Source organism: Diorhabda sublineata, chromosome 11 (assembly GCF_026230105.1).
Source record: "Diorhabda sublineata isolate icDioSubl1.1 chromosome 11, icDioSubl1.1, whole genome shotgun sequence".
NCBI lineage: Eukaryota > Metazoa > Arthropoda > Insecta > Coleoptera > Chrysomelidae > Diorhabda > Diorhabda sublineata.
Window position 1 is genome coordinate 2261763 of NC_079484.1, and position 22312 is coordinate 2284074.

At 30.7% G+C, this 22312-nt stretch overlaps 2 protein-coding genes across 9 annotated transcripts in view; one reads left to right on the forward strand and one right to left on the reverse strand.

The window, feature by feature from the left end:
- Positions 1–504: 504 nt before the first annotated feature.
- On the forward strand, positions 505–3779 carry LOC130450471 (dihydrolipoyllysine-residue acetyltransferase component of pyruvate dehydrogenase complex, mitochondrial). Of its 3 annotated transcripts, none has more exons than XM_056788858.1 (6): positions 505–819; positions 1142–1443; positions 1540–1797; positions 2076–2419; positions 2737–3083; positions 3146–3779. In XM_056788858.1, the coding sequence occupies exons 1-6, from the start codon at positions 701–703 to the stop codon at positions 3273–3275; spliced, it is 1500 nt and encodes a 499-aa protein (XP_056644836.1). In that variant the 5' UTR covers positions 505–700; the 3' UTR covers positions 3276–3779. The 3 variants fall into 3 exon arrangements, with proteins under 3 accessions (XP_056644836.1, XP_056644837.1, XP_056644838.1); XM_056788859.1 differs by having other exon boundaries at positions 519–819; positions 2124–2419; XM_056788860.1 differs by having other exon boundaries at positions 528–819; positions 1540–1734.
- Positions 3780–6170: 2391 nt separating this feature from the next.
- The window catches only part of LOC130450113 (E3 ubiquitin-protein ligase RBBP6), a 41378-nt gene continuing 25236 nt past the window's right edge, over positions 6171–22312 (reverse strand). For all 6 annotated transcript variants that reach the window (XM_056788315.1, XM_056788317.1, XM_056788316.1 and 3 more), the window contains one exon: positions 6171–8342. In XM_056788315.1, coding sequence (XP_056644293.1) covers positions 6302–8342 — 2041 coding nt within the window. In that variant the 3' untranslated portion in view covers positions 6171–6301. The remainder of the gene's footprint in view (positions 8343–22312) is intronic.

Consider the following 22312-nt stretch of genomic DNA (forward strand, 5'->3'; position numbering starts at 1 on the left):
AAAATTAAACGCATACCACGAAGTTATTTTTAATATTATTTATTTTCACCTTGGACATCTAAAAAGATAGAAAGCTGAAAAAAAAAGAAGAGGATTATCTTCTTCTCGATGCTTATAGATATAAATTCCATCGAATTTGATATCGAATAAGCTTAACCTAACCAATATTGTTCTATTATTCAAAAATTCTAAAAAACTTACTGCAGGAATGGAATGAAAAATTTAAATTACTACTAATTATAACAAAAATTTTATTGTGATTAAAGGCTTACAATTTTCTAACCGGTTACTTTCGATAAACGAACGCGCCTGTTATTCAGTAAACGCTTTTGATAGCCCAAGAATTTTCATTTTCCAATAGTTTTATTTACATTTTTAGCTTCAATTTGTTTTAAAATTAATATTTACTATATTTATTTTGAGAAAATTTACGGTTAGTAACGGTTAAAATTGAAATTTGGGTGAACGTGAAAGTGACTATTAGAAACGTCAACCAAATACCTTAAGTTATGTTCTCAGTAAAACGTATGATTTAAACGTCAGTTTTGCTTGTCACTATTTAATTTCGTGAAAGACCGACTTTTAAATGACCTAGAGAAGGCTGTTGGATTGGTGAGTCTCTTCCGAAGTCTTCGAAGATCACCACTAGTACAAAATAAAAAAAATAAATAAAAATTTATATAAAGAAAGGTTATATAAAATGTTTCGAACGATTATTTTACGAAGTGATGTAGCTAAAGAAGTTGTGAGAAAATCCCTCCGATCAAAAAGTATTAGAAATGTTTCGGTTGAATACTGCAAACGAAGACATTATCACAGGTAACATAACATTTTTATAACCATAAATTTATCCTTATATCTTATTTTATCATCCTCTGTTAAGTTATGTAACAGAGCCTATCCTAACGTGTCTAACCTGTCACACATGGAAACATTCTAATTTGATTAAATATATATTTTGTTTCCTTACAAAAACATAATTTTTCATTCATAAACCATCAATATTAATTACAATAAAGATCCATCTTTATTTTTTATAGAATATATTTTGTAGTGATTGGGTTGAATTTTTGAAATCATTGTTTTATTCCCCTTTGCAGTAATTTTTGTATTATTGTATATTGGTTGGTTTTGATTATAGATCTTTATTTGGACCTGAATCGTCTCAGGTATTACAAAAATTGGTTAAAACAGAACACAATTTTGTCAGAAATTATGCTAGTGATCTTCCAAACCACACAAAAGTTACACTTCCGGCACTTTCTCCAACTATGGAACTTGGTACCATAATTAGTTGGGAAAAAAAAGAAGGTGATAAGTTGAATGAAGGTGATCTCTTAGCAGAAATTGAAACTGACAAAGCAACTATGGGATTCGAAACACCAGAAGAAGGTTATCTGGCAAAAATTCTCATTCCAGCTGGAACCAAAGATGTTCCCATAGGTATATACATAAATTGAATATTTTTCTCTTGAAATTAGGTCAAGAAAATGTGAATTATGTATTAATTAATGTAAATATATATTTTTTATATTCTAGGAAAATTGGTTTGCATTATTGTTGAATCTGAAGCAGATATAGCTGCTTTCAAAGATTTTAAGGATACAGGTGCTGCTGCACCTGCACCACCTAAAGCCGCTCCAGCACCTAGTGCACCTGCTCCTAGTACACCTACTCCTAGTGCTCCAGTACCAGCTTCATCTGCAACTCCAGTTCCTGAAGTACCTTCTACAGGTAGGGTGTATGTAAGTCCAATGGCAAAGAGGTTGGCTGAACAGAGGAATATCAGATTGGCAGGTTAGGCTCTAAATAATGCTCATTCATATTAACATTAAGCTACTTAATGAGCACTATGAGAATTATTTTGATATATTTTATCACAAAATCATTTTGGTATCACTTCGGGTAACTTCTTTGTAATAAAAATGGTTTTAAATTGTTTTGTAATTGTATTGCATGTATATTTAAATATGCATGTATTAGATGGAAATTTTTAGTGCCACACCCTTTTTTTTTCAAATTTTAATAGTAATTTCATAATAAATATTGCTCTTAAGATAGTGTTTATTGTTCAGGCAAAGGTACTGGATTATTCGATTCTATAACCACTTCTGATCTACCAGGATTAGAGGCAGCTCATCCAGCTCCAGCTGCACCTGGAATTAGTCTACCTGCTGCTGCTCCAAAAGGTTCTGCTTCACCTTTTGTTGATATCCCCGTTACTGGAATGAGGGCTACTATCGCAAAGAGACTACTCCAATCCAAACAAACTATTCCCCATTACTATCTATCTGTAGAAATTAATATCGACAATTTATTGGCAATTAGAGCTAGATACAACAAGAAACTAGAAAAGGATAAAGTTAAATTGAGTGTCAACGATTTTATTATTAAAGCTGTAGCACAAGCTAGTTTGAAGGTAAAAGTTCATTTATTTTATCAAGAAAATAGTTTGATAAGAAATTATTTAAAATAATTAGGATCAAATTGATTGAAAATATTACATCGCTTTTTTGTTATGGTCTATCCTTTTAGCAGCTGAATATCTTTATTATAAATATAAATAAACTTTTATGGTAACAAGTAGAGTCAATGTGGGTAATTGGAAATTATTTTTGAAAGTTCATTTTGATTAGTGCTCCTCTAAACTATGCCTTTAGTGATAAAGACTATAACAGGAATTTCATTTTTGTTTTTTTTTTAATACTGTCAATTCTTAATTTGTACTATTTTAAGGTTCCGGAAGCTAATTCATCTTGGCAAGAAACTACAATTAGGCAGTACAGAAACGTGGATGTTAGCGTAGCCGTATCGACTGATAAAGGTTTAATCACACCGATTATATTCGAGGCTGAAAGAAAAGGCGTTGTGGAAATAAGTAAGACGATGAAAACATTAGCAGTAAAAGCGAGGGAAGGAAAATTACAACCGCAAGAATTTCAAGGAGGTACAATTAGCGTATCTAATTTAGGTATGATGGGAATCGATCAATTCTGTGCAGTTATCAACCCTCCACAGAGCTGTATTTTGGCTATAGGAACTAGTACATCGAGATTGGTAGCAGATCCATCTTCTGACAAAGGGTAAGTTACTACATATTCGAATATTTGTTGTTTAAAGTGAGATCATCATTGTTATATTTCAGATTCAAAACTTCTCAATTTATGCAAGTGACATTGAGTTGTGATCACCGAACGGTAGACGGTGCTGTAGGTGCAAGGTGGTTGCAGGCTTTTAAGGATCACCTCGAAGATCCAGTATCGATGGTTATTTAAAAGATTGAAAGTGTTCCTAATATCATTTCTCCACACATTATTTATAAAATCGCTGCCAATCATTAGGGTGACATTGAAAAAAAAATTTACCACACCCTAGAACACGGAGACAAAAAATTTATTCTAAGTGGTTATAAGCAAGTTTCTGGATTTATTTTTTTGATATACCTACAGATATTGAAATATATTTATAGTAACTTGCTTAAAAGGACCAATTATACAAAAACAACCGTATTAGTTAATTATTTATTTAATAAGATTAAAATTTATTTAATATTTTGACTTCGTGTTCTTTATGTATCGATAGGAAGTCCTGTTTTAAAATTTTAAAAATGTTTATTAGAATGAAATGCTGTATTTACAGGTATATTAACAATTAAATCATATTGTGACTCATTTTGGTTCAATATTTTTCAAAAAAATAATCAATTTGTTATAAATTTGAATTCTTTATGATTTATATAAATATCACGAGGTATTGTAAAATAAATTATATTATAAATATTCTATATTTTTTTATTTTAGTGATAGAAGACGTTATTATGCTCCCCAAGGGGGTAACTGCAAGTATAATTATGTAATATAATTTTTTTGAATACAAAGTAGTGTAGAAAGAGGATAAGGAGCTTGATTGTACATTTTAACATAGTTCAGAAAAAATGATTTTTAAAGTTTTAACTCAAAGCAGCTGGTAGCAATTCGATCAGATCATTTGAGCCTATTATAAAAAATTAATCACATTTAGTGCTCTTTCTAGTCAAAATTTCATTCAATGCTATTTAGAACAGCCTAAATTAGAATATACGGAAGAATAATATGACCAGCAGTTACATATGAAAGCGAAATATGTTTTTTAACAAAGTCCAAGTCCTTCTATACTAATGAGATAACTACATATATTATAGTACATAGCACATCCTCCAAGCAAATTATATTTGCAAAAAGGATCATTGAAGAAGGGAAAATAAGTATAAAAAGAGTGAGCCTGCGTTAGTTATAGACTGATGAGAAATGAAAAGTAAGTCATGGGACACTAAGGCCCGTGGTACTGTAGATATTTGAGAAATTATTCACATTTAGTGATCCATATAGAAAAAAATTATTTCTGTTAATCTTTTTCATTTAGTGTATCGATTATGAGGGGACATTTGAACTACCAATTGATTTCCAAGTGGTAGTTTTACTACCATTACACTAACAATCATAATTACGTTGTCAGGTCCTTCGAGCGAAATAATGTAGGCTCGAAGGACCAGATAATGTAATTATGGGTGTTTGTGTGGTGATACTAAACAGTGTTTGGATATAACCAACTAAAAAATTGGATTTTGTCTCTGCGACTAAATATATGTCCATCAAACTAGAGTATTTTGGTATTTTGTTAAATTTTTAGCTGAATTTTTTATTTAAAAGACAAATAAAGGACCTATTTGAATGATGGACGGTAGAAAATTGTCTAAAAATGGGTGTCAACTTCTTATAATGTGAAATATTAGTAAAAACAATGGATTTTCAAAGCAAAATAAGATAAAAGTTATTAAAAATATCGATAGTAGTTCAAATGTCACAAAACTTAACGAGGAATGTCAAACATTTTCTTTTAGTTGGAACATTTGAACTACCAATTGAAGTTTTAGTGTGTACAACTCGTTCAAACAAGTTTAGCTTGTGGAAAATGGGAAGTTGTGAGGTTAAAATATGATTTGAAACCTTTTTTACCAACAATTTTTCCTATTGGTGTTGGAAAATGTGAGATTGTGGGTCTGAAGTTACTTAAAGTGGAACAACGAAAAGGAATTCATACAGATAAGGCCAAGTCGATAGTAGTTCAAATGTCACAAAACTCCACTAAGAATGTCAATAATTTTTATTCAGTGTACAAATTTTTAAGGGACATTTGAACTACCAATGGAAGTTTTAGTGTGTACAATCTCGTTCACACAAGTTTAGCTTGTGGAAAATGGGAAGTTGTGAGCTTAAAATATGATTTCAAACTTTTTTTACCAACAATTTTTCCTATTGGTGTTGGAAAATGTGAGATCGTGGGTCTGAAGTGACTTAAAGTGGAAGAACGAAAAGGAATTCATACAGATAAGGCCAAGTCGATAGTAGTTCAAATGTCACAAAACTCCACTAAGAATGTCAATAATTTTTATTCAGTGTACAAATTTTTAAGGGACATTTGAACTACCAATGGAAGTTTTAGTGTGTACAATCTCGTTCACACAAGTTTAGCTTGTGGAAAATGGGAAGTTGTGAGCTTAAAATATGATTTGAAACCTTTTTTACCAACAATTTTTCCTATTTGTGTAAGAAGATGTGAGATTGTGGGTCTGAAGTAACTTAAAGTGGACAAAAAGACAAGGAGTTCACAGTTATTCGTTTTTGAATCGGATCCAATTCCAAAAATATATTTCTGATGGAAACGCTGTTTACTACCAATACACTAACAATAATAATTACGTTGTCTGGTCCTTCGAGCGAAATAATGTAGGCTCGAAGGACCAGATAAAGTAATTATGGGTGTTTGTGTGGTGATACTAACCAGTGTCTGGATATAAACAACTAAAAAATTGAATTTTGTACCTGTGGTTAAATGAATATCCACCAAACTAAAGTATTTTGGTATTGTGGTAATGAGTTTTTAATTTTAAGGACGAATAAAAGGACCTATTTGAAGGTTGGACGGTAGAAAATTGTCTAAAAATGTGTGTCAACTGCTTGTAAAGTGAAATATTAGTAAAAAAAATGGAATTTTCAAAGCAAAATAAGATAAAAGTTATTAGTAGTTCAAATGTCACAAAAAATTAACGAGGAATGTTGGTAGAATTAATTATACTATTGATACGGAATGTTTTACATTTTTTTCGATGAAATAAAATACTAAAATCGATGAAAGTATTTTTTTATTGTTGTTGCAATTAATAATCACAATACACATTTACCTAAATTTATATGTACAAAGAAAATATCCACTGTTTTCACCTAACAACTTATAAAAAATGGTATTTGACGCCGAGCACTTTCTATTTGTGTTTAGATTTTTTCTTTTTCTTCTTATTTTTCTTATGTTTTTTCCTTTTGCGTTCTTTCTCGCTATCGCTCGAATCGGATTCCTCCGACGAACTACTACTGCTGCTACTGCTGTCGCGCTTCTTCTTCTTCTTGTGTTTTTTGCGCTTCTTCTTTTTACGCTCCTCTTCCGAACTGGAAGACGATTCCGTTTCACTACTAGAACTCTCTTCCGAATCTTTCTTCGATTTCTTTTTACCACTTTTACTTTCGTCTTCTATATCCGAATGCGATTCGTCGTAATCGGGTTCGAAACTGGCTTCGTCGATCGTAGCTTTACGTTTAGCCGTCATCAGTTGTTTATTAACATCCTTCTCCTCCGATTTATTATCTTCGTCTTCTTTTTTCTTGGATTTGTCTTTTTTCACCCGCTTTTCTTTTTTCTTGTGCTTCTCTTTTTTATCCTCGCTGACGCTTCTCGTTCTCGAACGTTTTTTCTTCATTTTTTTGTTATCATCTTCGCTTTTGACTCTATCTTCTTTTTTATGTCTGTCTTTTCTGTCGCGATCCGTTCTACTAATATTTCGATTGTATTGATTTGTTTCGGTTTTACTTCTTGTTCTTTCTCTGCTGCCGCGTCTCCTCGATCGCGATCGCCTGTTCCTTTTGTTGTGATCGTTCGCTTCTATTCTTCTTTCTCCGACGGTGATGTTTCTACCGCCGTCTCCTCTTCGAGAAAAAGGAGATACCGTCGTCGATCTCCTACTCAAATTTATTATTTTATCTGAATCGTCGACTTTAACGCCGAGACGATCTTTTACCGAAATCCTAACTGGTTTGATGTCGCTTTTCACCGTCGCCGCCGCTATTTCTTCGGTATCTTTTTTTATTCGTTCCGATCCGGTTTTTTTGACGTCGGGATTTCTGATGGCGTTTATCGCTTTGGCGAATATCGCGTTTTCGGCTCGTTTCAAAACTTCGCTGGTAACTACTTTTCCGTTTTTGTCGGTTTTCGTATCGGATTTGTTCGTATCTTTGGGACTGATGGCGCCGCTTTCGTCTTCCACTTCCCATTTCGATATTTCCGGAACGGGAGCTAAGATATCGGTTTTTTCCAGTTCCGCTTTTAGATCCATATCGTTAGAATGTAATTCTAAGACGTCTTTTTCTTCATCTTCAATTTCTTTAATTTCTCCGTCTTCTGTTAAATCTGCGATCTCGTCTCCTTCCGGCGCCGGTCTATTACCTTCGTCTCTACCTTCGAATGGAGAATTTGTTTCTAATCTGCCATAATTTTCGATAACGTTAGTATCTATTTCGGTAACGACGTCTTCGTATAGACTCATTTTGGAATCTTGTCGTTCTGGCGTGTGTTCTTTCGAAGCGACTAATTCATTCAATTGAGATTCTTCCTTTCGATTCACATTTTCAATTTCTTCGTTTTCGTTTCCTTCTCTCGGCGACGCAATTGTTGTATCTTTTTCCGGATTTTTCTTCTCGATGTTTTTATCTTCATCGTCGTCTTCTTCGTCTCTCCTATTTTTCGGTATAACTTGTTTAAATTCATCTTTAGATTTTTTTTCTTTATTATCTTTTTTGTGTTTGTCTTTCTTGTCTCGTTTTTTCTTCTTTTCGGAATCTTTTTTCTCTTTATGTTTCTTTTTATCTTTACTCCTTTTCGATTTGTCGTCATCATCTTTGTCCGATGAATCTCTCCGTCTTTTTCGATGTTTATCGGGGCTGTCTTTGTCTCGTTCTCTAGATTTCGATTTTCTCCTTGGACTTCGGATTTTTTCTGGAGTTCTGCTTCTCTTATCGTGTCTGCTACGTTTTTTGTCGTAAGATTCTTTTCGACGTTCTGGTTTATCTTCTTTTTTAACAGCTTCTTTCTTTTCGGATTTGTAAACGGCTTCTTCGACACCCGGCGGTCCTATGTCGTCATCTACGCCAGGCGGGGCGATATCTTGGTATTGCCTCTGAGGTTGAATGCTGTGAATTGTCTGAGGAAGCGACTGATGGAACGGGGGCTCTTTGTTCATAAATGGCGGACCAAACCTAAACAGAAACGAAAAAAATATATAAAAATCGTGATGTAAAATTTATAACACGTCGATCTTTCATTTAAGTAGTAAAAATCTTTTAGAAAATATACAACAAACCGAGAAAATTGTTAATTTATATTTCGGTATGTTTTTTTTTAATTTAAAATCAGTTTTTCTTTTATTTTTTAAAGATAGATGAAATTTTGTGTCGAATCGAGACCGCAACAGGTTGAAACTTCAAATTTTTATCTGTCTTTGAAAAATAAAAGAAAAACTGATTTTAGTAAATCAAAAAAGACGATTTAGGGACATAAATATATTTATGTGGAGTAAACCTGAAGCACCAAATCAAGGAAGTTGTAATATTTCGTTTCTTTGCTATTTTTTTTTTTGAAAAACGTATTCATATGGACACTTTTCTGTTTGTATATTACCAGAAGTCGAAGGGTTCGTTGTGAATCATCCTCAAGACGATTTTCTTTGAATTGAATGACAAATCTTTCTTATTAATAGTAATAATACTTTTTTTGTGAATCAAAATAGAATACTAGGCCAGATTTATTTCATATTAATTTCTTTTTTCCGTAATTATGGTCCTCAAGGTGCTCGATTTGAAAATTGAAACTGATGAATTATCTTTATCAAAAGTTCTAGTTGAATTTGAATTTAAAAAGAAAAATTGTAACTTTGAAAACTTGTTTGTAAAAAGTATGAAAATTGAGGGAGTAATTTAACAGATTTTTTTATTTCGTTGACTTTTTTAATAAAAGGTTTGGTCTGGCATTTCTGGAGGATCATCTAGATATGGAAATTTTTTATCATTTTTGTTTATAAATTTTGTGTTTTTGTTATTCGAAAAATGGAACCAATAAATTTCATATTCGATTAAATCCGCTTTGTATTTTGTATAAAATTTACAGATTCGAAAATTTATGGAAATAACATGTGTCTGTATAGTTGAATTGAAACATTTTTGTATAAAAGAATTGTGGACACAGTGGGTTGTCCACACCAAAAATTTATTATCCAAATAACTTTTTCGAGTATATAGAAAAGTGTGGATGATGAAAATTTGAGAAAAACTTACTGAAATGAAACGTTTTTCATAAAACACGTTTCCCACACCAAAAATTTATTATCCAAACAACTTTTTCGAGTATATAGAAAAGTGTGGATGATAAAAATTTGAGAAAAACTCACTGAAATGAAACGTTTTTCATAAAACACGTGTCCCACACCAAAAATTTATTATCCAAACAACTTTTTCGAGTATATAGAAAAGTGTGGATGATGAAAATTTGAGAAAAACTTACTGAAATGAAACATTTTTCATAAAACACGTTTCCTAAACCAAAAATTTGTTATCTAAGCAACTTTTTTGAGTATTTAGAAAAGTGTGGATGATGAAAATTGGAGAAAAACTTATTGAAATGAAACGTTTTTCATAAAACACGTTTCCCAAACCAAAAATCTGTTATCCAAGCAACTTTTTCGAGTATATAGAAAATTGTGGATGATGCAAATTTGAGAAAAACTTACTGAAATGAAATATTTTTCATAAAACACGTTTCCCAAACCAAAAATCTGTTATCCAAGTAACTTTTTCGAGTATATAGAAAAGTGTGGATGATGAAAATTTGAGAAAAACTTACTGAAATGAAACATTTTTCATAAAACACGTTTCCTAAACCAAAAATTTGTTATCTAAGCAACTTTTTTGAGTATTTAGAAAAGTGTGGATGATGAAAATTGGAGAAAAACTTATTGAAATGAAACGTTTTTCATAAAACACGTTTCCCAAACCAAAAATCTATTATCCAAGCAACTTTTTCGAGTATATAGAAAAGTGTGGATGATGAAAATTGGAGAAAAACTTATTGAAATGAAACGTTTTTCATAAAACACGTTTCCCAAACCAAAAATTTGTTATCTAAGCAACTTTTTCGAGTATATAGAAAATTGTGGATGATGCAAATTTGAGAAAAACTTACTGAAATGAAATATTTTTCATAAAACACGTTTCCCAAACCAAAAATCTGTTATCCAAGCAACTTTTTCGAGTATATAGAAAAGTGTGGATGATGAAAATTGGAGAAAAACTTATTGAAATGAAACGTTTTTCATAAAACACGTTTCCCAAACCAAAAATTTGTTATCTAAGCAACTTTTTTGAGTATTTAGAAAAGTGTGGATGATGAAAATTGGAGAAAAACTTATTGAAATGAAACGTTTTTCATAAAACACGTTTCCCAAACCAAAAATTTGTTATCTAAGCAACTTTTTTGAGTATTTAGAAAAGTGTGGATGATGAAAATTGGAGAAAAACTTATTGAAATGAAACGTTTTTCATAAAACACGTTTCCTAAACCAAAAATTTGTTATCTAAGCAACTTTTTTGAGTATTTAGAAAAGTGTGGATGATGAAAATTGGAGAAAAACTTATTGAAATGAAACGTTTTTCATAAAACACGTTTCCTAAACCAAAAATTTGTTATCCAAGCAACTTTTTCGAGTATATAGAAAATTGTGGATGATGCAAATTTGAGAAAAACTTACTGAAATGAAATATTTTTCATAAAACACGTTTCCCAAACCAAAAATTTGTTATCTAAGCAACTTTTTTGAGTATTTAGAAAAGTGTGGATGATGAAAATTGGAGAAAAACTTATTGAAATGAAACGTTTTTCATAAAACACGTTTCCTAAACCAAAAATTTGTTATCTAAGCAACTTTTTTGAGTATTTAGAAAAGTGTGGATGATGAAAATTGGAGAAAAACTTATTGAAATGAAACGTTTTTCATAAAACACGTTTCCCAAACCAAAAATTTGTTATCTAAGCAACTTTTTTGAGTATTTAGAAAAGTGTGGATGATGAAAATTGGAGAAAAACTTATTGAAATGAAACGTTTTTCATAAAACACGTTTCCCAAACCAAAAATCTGTTATCCAAGCAACTTTTTCGAGTATATAGAAAATTGTGGATGATGCAAATTTGAGAAAAACTTACTGAAATGAAATATTTTTCATAAAACACGTTTCCCAAACCAAAAATTTGTTATCTAAGCAACTTTTTTGAGTATTTAGAAAAGTGTGGATGATGAAAATTGGAGAAAAACTTACTGAAATGAAACATTTTTCATAAAACACGTTTCCTAAACCAAAAATTTGTTATCTAAGCAACTTTTTTGAGTATTTAGAAAAGTGTGGATGATGAAAATTGGAGAAAAACTTATTGAAATGAAACGTTTTTCATAAAACACGTTTCCCAAACCAAAAATCTGTTATCCAAGCAACTTTTTCGAGTATATAGAAAAGTGTGGATGATGAAAATTGGAGAAAAACTTATTGAAATGAAACGTTTTTCATAAAACACGTTTCCCAAACCAAAAATTTGTTATCTAAGCAACTTTTTTGAGTATTTAGAAAAGTGTGGATGATGAAAATTGGAGAAAAACTTATTGAAATGAAACGTTTTTCATAAAACACGTTTCCCAAACCAAAAATTTGTTATCTAAGCAACTTTTTCGAGTATATAGAAAATTGTGGATGATGCAAATTTGAGAAAAACTTACTGAAATGAAATATTTTTCATAAAACACGTTTCCCAAACCAAAAATCTGTTATCCAAGCAACTTTTTCGAGTATATAGAAAAGTGTGGATGATGAAAATTTGAGAAAAACTTACTGAAATGAAACATTTTTCATAAAACACGTTTCCTAAACCAAAAATTTGTTATCTAAGCAACTTTTTTGAGTATTTAGAAAAGTGTGGATGATGAAAATTGGAGAAAAACTTATTGAAATGAAACGTTTTTCATAAAACACGTTTCCCAAACCAAAAATCTGTTATCCAAGCAACTTTTTCGAGTATATAGAAAATTGTGGATGATGCAAATTTGAGAAAAACTTACTGAAATGAAATATTTTTCATAAAACACGTTTCCCAAACCAAAAATTTGTTATCTAAGCAACTTTTTCGAGTATTTAGAAAAGTGTGGATGATGAAAATTGGAGAAAAACTTATTGAAATGAAACGTTTTTCATAAAACACGTTTCCCAAACCAAAAATCTGTTATCCAAGCAACTTTTTCGAGTATATAGAAAAGTGTGGATGATGAAAATTGGAGAAAAACTTATTGAAATGAAACGTTTTTCATAATACACGTTTCCCAAACCAAAAATTTGTTATCTAAGCAACTTTTTCGAGTATTTAGAAAAGTGTGGATGATGAAAATTGGAGAAAAACTTATTGAAATGAAACGTTTTTCATAAAACACGTTTCCCAAACCAAAAATCTGTTATCCAAGCAACTTTTTCGAGTATATAGAAAAGTGTGGATGATGAAAATTGGAGAAAAACTTATTGAAATGAAACGTTTTTCATAATACACGTTTCCCAAACCAAAAATTTGTTATCTAAGCAACTTTTTCGAGTATTTAGAAAAGTGTGGATGATGAAAATTGGAGAAAAACTTATTGAAATGAAACGTTTTTCATAAAACACGTTTCCCAAACCAAAAATCTGTTATCCAAGCAACTTTTTCGAGTATATAGAAAAGTGTGGATGATGAAAATTGGAGAAAAACTTATTGAAATGAAACGTTTTTCATAAAACACGTGTCCCACACCAAAAATTTATTATCCAAACAACTTTTTCGAGTATATAGAAAAGTGTGGATGATGAAAATTTGAGAAAAACTTACTGAAATGAAATATTTTTCATAAAACACGTTTCCCAAACCAAAAATCTGTTATCCAAGCAACTTTTTCGAGTATATAGAAAAGTGTGGATGATGAAAATTGGAGAAAAACTTATTGAAATGAAACGTTTTTCATAAAACACGTGTCCCACACCAAAAATTTATTATCCAAACAACTTTTTTGAGTATTTAGAAAAGTGTGGATGATGAAAATTGGAGAAAAACTTATTGAAATGAAACGTTTTTCATAAAACACGTTTCCCAAACCAAAAATCTGTTATCCAAGCAACTTTTTCGAGTATATAGAAAAGTGTGGATGATGAAAATTGGAGAAAAACTTATTGAAATGAAACGTTTTTCATAAAACACGTTTCCCAAACCAAAAATTTGTTATCTAAGCAACTTTTTCGAGTATATAGAAAATTGTGGATGATGCAAATTTGAGAAAAACTTACTGAAATGAAATATTTTTCATAAAACACGTTTCCCAAACCAAAAATCTGTTATCCAAGCAACTTTTTCGAGTATATAGAAAAGTGTGGATGATGAAAATTTGAGAAAAACTCACTGAAATGAAACGTTTTTCATAAAACACGTTTCCCAAACCAAAAATTTATTATCCAAACAACTTTTTCGAGTATTTAGAAAAAGTGTGGATGATGAAAATTGGAGAAAAACTTATTGAAATGAAACGTTTTTCATAAAACACGTTTCCCAAACCAAAAATCTGTTATCCAAGCAACTTTTTCGAGTATATAGAAAAGTGTGGATGATGAAAATTGGAGAAAAACTTATTGAAATGAAACGTTTTTCATAAAACACGTTTCCCAAACCAAAAATTTGTTATCTAAGCAACTTTTTCGAGTATATAGAAAATTGTGGATGATGCAAATTTGAGAAAAACTTACTGAAATGAAATATTTTTCATAAAACACGTTTCCCAAACCAAAAATCTGTTATCCAAGCAACTTTTTCGAGTATATAGAAAAGTGTGGATGATGAAAATTTGAGAAAAACTCACTGAAATGAAACGTTTTTCATAAAACACGTTTCCCAAACCAAAAATTTATTATCCAAACAACTTTTTCGAGTATTTAGAAAAAGTGTGGATGATGAAAATTGGAGAAAAACTTATTGAAATGAAACGTTTTTCATAAAACACGTTTCCCAAACCAAAAATCTGTTATCCAAGCAACTTTTTCGAGTATATAGAAAAGTGTGGATGATGAAAATTGGAGAAAAACTTATTGAAATGAAACGTTTTTCATAAAACACGTTTCCCAAACCAAAAATTTGTTATCTAAGCAACTTTTTCGAGTATATAGAAAATTGTGGATGATGCAAATTTGAGAAAAACTTACTGAAATGAAATATTTTTCATAAAACACGTTTCCCAAACCAAAAATCTGTTATCCAAGCAACTTTTTCGAGTATATAGAAAAGTGTGGATGATGAAAATTTGAGAAAAACTCACTGAAATGAAACGTTTTTCATAAAACACGTTTCCCAAACCAAAAATTTATTATCCAAACAACTTTTTCGAGTATTTAGAAAAAGTGTGGATGATGAAAATTGGAGAAAAACTTATTGAAATGAAACGTTTTTCATAAAACACGTTTCCCAAACCAAAAATCTGTTATCCAAGCAACTTTTTCGAGTATATAGAAAAGTGTGGATGATGAAAATTGGAGAGAAACTTACTGGAATGAAACGTTTTTCGTAAAACACATTTCCCAAACCAAAAATCTGTTATTCAAGCAGTTTTTTCGAGTATATAGAAAAGTGTGGATGATGAAAATTTGAGAAAAACTTACTGAATTGAAACATTTTTCATAAAACACGTTTCCCGAACGAAAAATCTGTTATCCAAGCAACTTTTTCGAGTATATAGAAAAGTGTGGATGATGAAAATTTGAGAAAAACTTACTGAAATGAAACATTTTTCATAAAACACGTTTCCCAAACCAAAAATCTGTTATTCAAGCAGTTTTTTCGAGTATATAGAAAAGTGTGGATGATGCAAATTTGAGAAAAACTTACTGAAATGAAATATTTTTCATAAAACACGTTTCCCAAACCAAAAATCTGTTATCCAAGCAACTTTTTCGAGTATATAGAAAAGTGTGGATGATGAAAATTTGAGAAAAACTTACTGAAATGAAACATTTTTCATAAAACACGTTTCCCAAACCAAAAATCTGTTATTCAAGCAGTTTTTTCGAGTATATAGAAAAGTGTGGATGATGCAAATTTGAGAAAAACTTACTGAAATGAAATATTTTTCATAAAACACGTTTCCCGAACGAAAAATCTGTTATCCAAGCAACTTTTTCGAGTATATAGAAAATTGTGGATGATGCAAATTTGAGAAAAACTTACTGAAATGAAATATTTTTCATAAAACACGTTTCCCAAACCAAAAATCTGTTATTCAAGCAGTTTTTTCGAGTATATAGAAAAGTGTGGATGATGAAAATTTGAGAAAAACTTACTGAATTGAAACATTTTTCATAAAACACGTTTCCCGAACGAAAAATCTGTTATCCAAGCAACTTTTTCGAGTATATAGAAAATTGTGGATGATGCAAATTTGAGAAAAACTTACTGAAATGAAATATTTTTCATAAAACACGTTTCCCAAACCAAAAATCTGTTATCCAAGCAACTTTCTCGAGTATATAGAAAAGTGTGGATGATGCAAATTTGAGAAAAACTTACTGAAATGAAACGTTTTCCACAAAGCAGGTTGCACACATGAAAAATCTATAATCTAAGCAGCTTCTTCAATTATATGGAAATGTTCAAATGAAGAAAAAAAATACTAAAACTAAATACTTTCCATACGGTAGGTTTCCAAAATGGAACACGTATTATCCAACAAGTATTTAAAAGTGTAGATGAAAATTGGAGGAAGTTACTAAAATTGAATATACAAGGTGTTTCAAAATAAAGTCCACCTTTGTATTCCTCATTGCGTGAACACAGCTATTCGGAGGGGAGTAAGAGTTATAACAATCGGTGCTTGGCTCTTGGGAATTTAGTCACTTTGGATTGTTTCTCGGTAATTCGGTGACTGTAGCGCGTAGAATCCGCAATATTCGTGAGGTTTCTCATTAAAATGATGCTCCAGACGCTCGATTGATTGGAAAATGAGTCGAGAAGTTTAATGAGATCGGAACAACACTCGATAAACCAAAATACAATGTCTTCTAGAACGATCGAAAACGTAGAGTGTTACTTTATCTGTTCGCGACGAGCTTGACGCGAGCGTTGCTTTAAACGTGCATAAATCATTTCACACCAATATTTAAGGCAGTAAAATTGAGTTGGTCAAGCATTGAAGCCTTAGGACACTCCTCCGAGGCTTGACATCGTACACCAGATGATTGAACGCTCTCCATCTTATTTTTCGACGTCAATAACCAAAATTGCCGTCACTGGGGTCCAACCAAACCGAAACTCGAACAACAGAAATCCGTAAATTTGCTTAAAGTGACCGTACGGGCTGAGATGTCAACGCTTATTGTTTGTGGGGATGTTAGACGATTTTTTCGCGCTTGAACTGGGAAATTTTAATGGTTATAACCAAAGATCAAGGTTCCAGCAGGATGGAGCAGCTTCACACACGTCCAATAGATTTATACCACGAGTTTATGAAATGTTTTTTGGCAAATTGATGAGGTGACAAAAGTTGGACTGAACGCAGTCCAGATTTAACAGCTACGGACTTTTCCTGTGTGGCTATGTCAAATCTAAAGTTAACCAACTTCCCTGGCACGAATAAAAGAAAATATCTGTATCGAAATGGCAGCTAACAAGGAAAATCCCTGCAGAGTTGTCAGGGGTTATTTTAGTGCTAGATTAAATGAATTTGGACGATGCTATATTAGAAAAATAAATTTCCTAGCAATGTATTTTAACATGTAATTAATATTTTTTCAATAAACTCCTTAGTTTTCTCGAAATTGTTACTTTAAATGTGAGCTTTCTTTTGAGACACGTTGTAATTTATAAAGCACCTTTTTAAACTGTATTTGAGATAGAGTTTCTGTAATGAAATGTTTTTCATAAAGCAGTTTTCCAAAATGGAAAACGTTTAGTCTGAGCAACTTTTTCAATTATATAGTAAAGTTCAAATGAAGAAAATTGGGGGAAAGATACTATAACGAAATGTTTTCCATGAAGCACGTTTCGAACGTGCTATGCAAACAACTTTTTCGAGTATATAGAAAAGTGTGGATGATGAAAATTTGAGAAAAACTTACTGAAATGAAACATTTTTCATAAAACACGTTTCCCAAACGGAAAATCTGTTATCCAAGCAACTTTTTCGAGTATATAGAAAAGTGTGGATGATGAAAATTTGAGAAAAACTTACTGAAATGAAACATTTTTCATAAAACACGTTTCCCAAACGGAAAATCTGTTATCCAAGCAACTTTTTCGAGTATATAGAAAAGTGTGGATGATGAAAATTGGAGAGAAACTTACTGGAATGAAAGGTTTTTCGTAAAACACATTTCCCAAACCAAAAATCTGTTATTCAAGCAGTTTTTTCGAGTATATAGAAAAGTGTGGATGATGAAAATTTGAGAAAAACTTACTGAAATGAAACATTTTTCATAAAACACGTTTCCTAAACCAAAAATTTGTTATCTAAGCAACTTTTTTGAGTATTTAGAAAAGTGTGGATGATGAAAATTGGAGAAAAACTTATTGAAATGAAACGTTTTTCATAAAACACGTTTCCCAAACCAAAAATCTGTTATCCAAGCAACTTTTTCGAGTATATAGAAAAGTGTGGATGATGAAAATTTGAGAAAAACTTATTGAAATGAAACATTTTTCATAAAACACGTTTCCCAGACCAAAAATCTGTTATTCAAGCAGTTTTTTCGAGTATATAAAAAAGTGTGGATGATGAAAATTTGAGAAAAACTTACTGAAATGAAACATTTTTCATAAAACACGTTTCCCTAACGAAAAATCTGTTATCAAAGCAACTTTTTCGAGTATATAGAAAAGTGTGGATGATGAAAATTTTAGAAAAACTTACTGAAATGAAACATTTTTCATAAAACACATTTCCCGAACCAAAAATTTGTTATCTAAGCAACTTTTTCGAGTATTTAGAAAAGTGTGGATGATGAAAATTGGAGAAAAACTTATTGAAATGAAACATTTTTCATAAAACACGTTTCCCTAACGAAAAATCTGTTATCAAAGCAACTTTTTCGAGTATATAGAAAAGTGTGGATGATGAAAATTTTAGAAAAACTTACTGAAATGAAACATTTTTCATAAAACACATTTCCCGAACCAAAAATTTGTTATCTAAGCAACTTTTTCGAGTATTTAGAAAAGTGTGGATGATGAAAATTTGAGAAAAACTTACTGAAATGAAACATTTTTCATAAAACACATTTCCCGAACCAAAAATTTGTTATCCAAGCAACTTTTTCGAGTATATAGAAAAGTGTGGATGATGAAAATTTGAGAAAAACTTACTGAAATGAAACATTTTTCGTAAAACACATTTCCCAAACCAAAAATCTGTTATTCAAGCAGTTTTTTCGGGTATATAGAAAAGTGTGGATGATGAAAATTTGAGAAAAACTTACTGAAATGAAACATTTTTTATAAAACACGTTTCCTGAACGAAAAATCTGTTATCTAAGCAACTTTTTCGAGTATATAGAAAAGTGTGGATGATGAAAATTGGAGAGAAACTTACTGGAATGAAAGGTTTTTCATAAAACACGTTTCCCAAACCAAAAATTTGTTATCTAAGCAACTTTTTCGAGTATTTAGAAAAGTGTGGATGATGAAAATTGGAGAAAAACTTATTGAAATGAAACATTTTTCATAAAACACGTTTCCCTAACGAAAAATCTGTTATCAAAGCAACTTTTTCGAGTATATAGAAAAGTGTGGATGATGAAAATTTTAGAAAAACTTACTGAAATGAAACATTTTTCATAAAACACATTTCCCGAACCAAAAATTTGTTATCTAAGCAACTTTTTCGAGTATTTAGAAAAGTGTGGATGATGAAAATTTGAGAAAAACTTACTGAAATCAAACATTTTTCATAAAACACATTTCCCGAACCAAAAATTTGTTATCCAAGCAACTTTTTCGAGTATATAGAAAAGTGTGGATGATGAAAATTTGAGAAAAACTTACTGAAATGAAACATTTTTCGTAAAACACATTTCCCAAACCAAAAATCTGTTATTCAAGCAGTTTTTTCGGGTATATAGAAAAGTGTGGATGATGAAAATTTGAGAAAAACTTACTGAAATGAAACATTTTTTATAAAACACGTTTCCTGAACGAAAAATCTGTTATTCAAGCAGTTTTTTCGAGTATTTAGAAAAGTGTGGATGATAAAAATTTGAGAAAAACTTACTGAAATGGAACATTTTTCATAAAACACGTTTCCTAAACCAAAAATTTGTTATCTAAGCAACTTTTTTGAGTATTTAGAAAAGTGTGGATGATGAAAATTGGAGAAAAACTTATTGAAATGAAACGTTTTTCATAAAACACGTTTCCCAAACCAAAAATCTGTTATCCAAGCAACTTTTTCGAGTATATAGAAAAGTGTGAATGATGAAAATTGGAGAAAAACTTATTGAAATGAAACGTTTTTCATAAAACACGTTTCCCAAACCAAAAATTTGTTATCTAAGCAACTTTTTCGAGTATATAGAAAAGTGTGAATGATGAAAATTGGAGAAAAACTTATTGAAATGAAACGTTTTTCATAAAACACGTTTCCCAAACCAAAAATCTGTTATCCAAGCAACTTTTTCGAGTATATAGAAAAGTGTGAATGATGAAAATTGGAGAAAAACTTATTGAAATGAAACGTTTTTCATAAAACACGTTTCCCAAACCAAAAATCTGTTATTCAAGCAGTTTTTTCGAGTATATAGAAAAGTGTGGATGATGAAAATTTGAGAAAAACTTACTGAAATGAAACATTTTTTATAAAACACGTTTCCTGAACGAAAAATCTGTTATCTAAGCAACTTTTTCGAGTATATAGAAAAGTGTGGATGATGAAAATTGGAGAGAAACTTACTGGAATGAAAGGTTTTTCGTAAAACACATTTCCCAAACCAAAAATCTGTTATTCAAGCAGTTTTTTCGAGTATTTAGAAAAGTGTGGATGATGAAAATTTGAGAAAAACTTACTGAAATGGAACATTTTTCATAAAACACGTTTCCTAAACCAAAAATTTGTTATCTAAGCAACTTTTTTGAGTATTTAGAAAAGTGTGGATGATGAAAATTGGAGAAAAACTTATTGAAATGAAACGTTTTTCATAAAACACGTTTCCCAAACCAAAAATCTGTTATCCAAGCAACTTTTTCGAGTATATAGAAAAGTGTGAATGATGAAAATTGGAGAAAAACTTATTGAAATGAAACGTTTTTCATAAAACACGTTTCCCAAACCAAAAATTTGTTATCTAAGCAACTTTTTCGAGTATTTAGAAAAGTGTGGATGATGAAAATTTGAGAAAAACTTATTGAAATGAAACGTTTTTCATAAAACACGTTTCCCAAACCAAAAATCTGTTATCCAAGCAACTTTTTCGAGTATATAGAAAAGTGTGAATGATGAAAATTGGAGAAAAACTTATTGAAATGAAACGTTTTTCATAAAACACGTTTCCCAAACCAAAAATTTGTTATCTAAGCAACTTTTTCGAGTATTTAGAAAAGTGTGGATGATGAAAATTTGAGAAAAACTTATTGAAATGAAACATTTTTCATAAAACACGTTTCCTAAACCAAAAATTTGTTATCTAAGCAACTTTTTTGAGTATTTAGAAAAGTGTGGATGATGAAAATTGGAGAAAAACTTATTGAAATGAAACGTTTTTCATAAAACACGTTTCCAAAACCAAAAATCTGTTATCCAAGCAACTTTTTCGAGTATATAGAAAAGTGTGGATGATGAAAATTGGAGAAAAACTTATTGAAATGAAACGTTTTTCATAAAACACGTTTCCCAAACCAAAAATTTGTTATCTAAGCAACTTTTTCGAGTATTTAGAAAAGTGTGGATGATGAAAATTGGAGAAAAACTTATTGAAATGAAACATTTTTCATAAAACACGTTTCCCTAACGAAAAATCTGTTATCAAAGCAACTTTTTCGAGTATATAGAAAAGTGTGGATGATGAAAATTTTAGAAAAACTTACTGAAATGAAACATTTTTCATAAAACACATTTCCCGAACCAAAAATTTGTTATCTAAGCAACTTTTTCGAGTATTTAGAAAAGTGTGGATGATGAAAATTTGAGAAAAACTTACTGAAATGAAACATTTTTCATAAAACACATTTCCCGAACCAAAAATTTGTTATCCAAGCAACTTTTTCGAGTATATAGAAAAGTGTGGATGATGAAAATTTGAGAAAAACTTACTGAAATGAAACATTTTTCGTAAAACACATTTCCCAAACCAAAAATCTGTTATTCAAGCAGTTTTTTCGAGTATATAGAAAAGTGTGGATGATGAAAATTTGAGAAAAACTTACTGAAATGAAACATTTTTTATAAAACACGTTTCCTGAACGAAAAATCTGTTATCTAAGCAACTTTTTCGAGTATATAGAAAAGTGTGGATGATGAAAATTGGAGAGAAACTTACTGGAATGAAAGGTTTTTCGTAAAACACATTTCCCAAACCAAAAATCTGTTATTCAAGCAGTTTTTTCGAGTATTTAGAAAAGTGTGGATGCTGAAAATTTGAGAAAAACTTACTGAAATGAAATGTTTTTCATAAAACACGTTTTCCAAACTAAAAAACGACTTTTCCAAACAGCCTTTTCGAGTGTATTCCTAATTTAAGACTAATAAGAAGTTGAATTTCAAGTTTTCGTTGCCAATATTTTGAACCGATAAGTCAAACTTTATTATTTTAGCCCTTTCAACTTAGGGTAATCAGCCACACGTACCACTTCGTTCAAAAATGAAGCCACAATCGGCTTCTTGTGGAATTGAATTACTCTTAATGCAAAAATATTCATCGAAGAACCAAGATCAACATAAAATTATTCAACGCCGTTTACTTTTGACGTATCAACAGTTGTGATCGCAATTTAGAAAAATTTGGAACGACACGTTGTAAAATTTTAATTTTGAATAGCAAAAAAATAATTTTTGACGCTGATTCGCTCAACGCAGAGCTGGAATATCCACAGGTTCTATTTGCTGTATTTCCAGGCGTTTAAGAGAATTAGTTACTGAAGCGTCGGACGT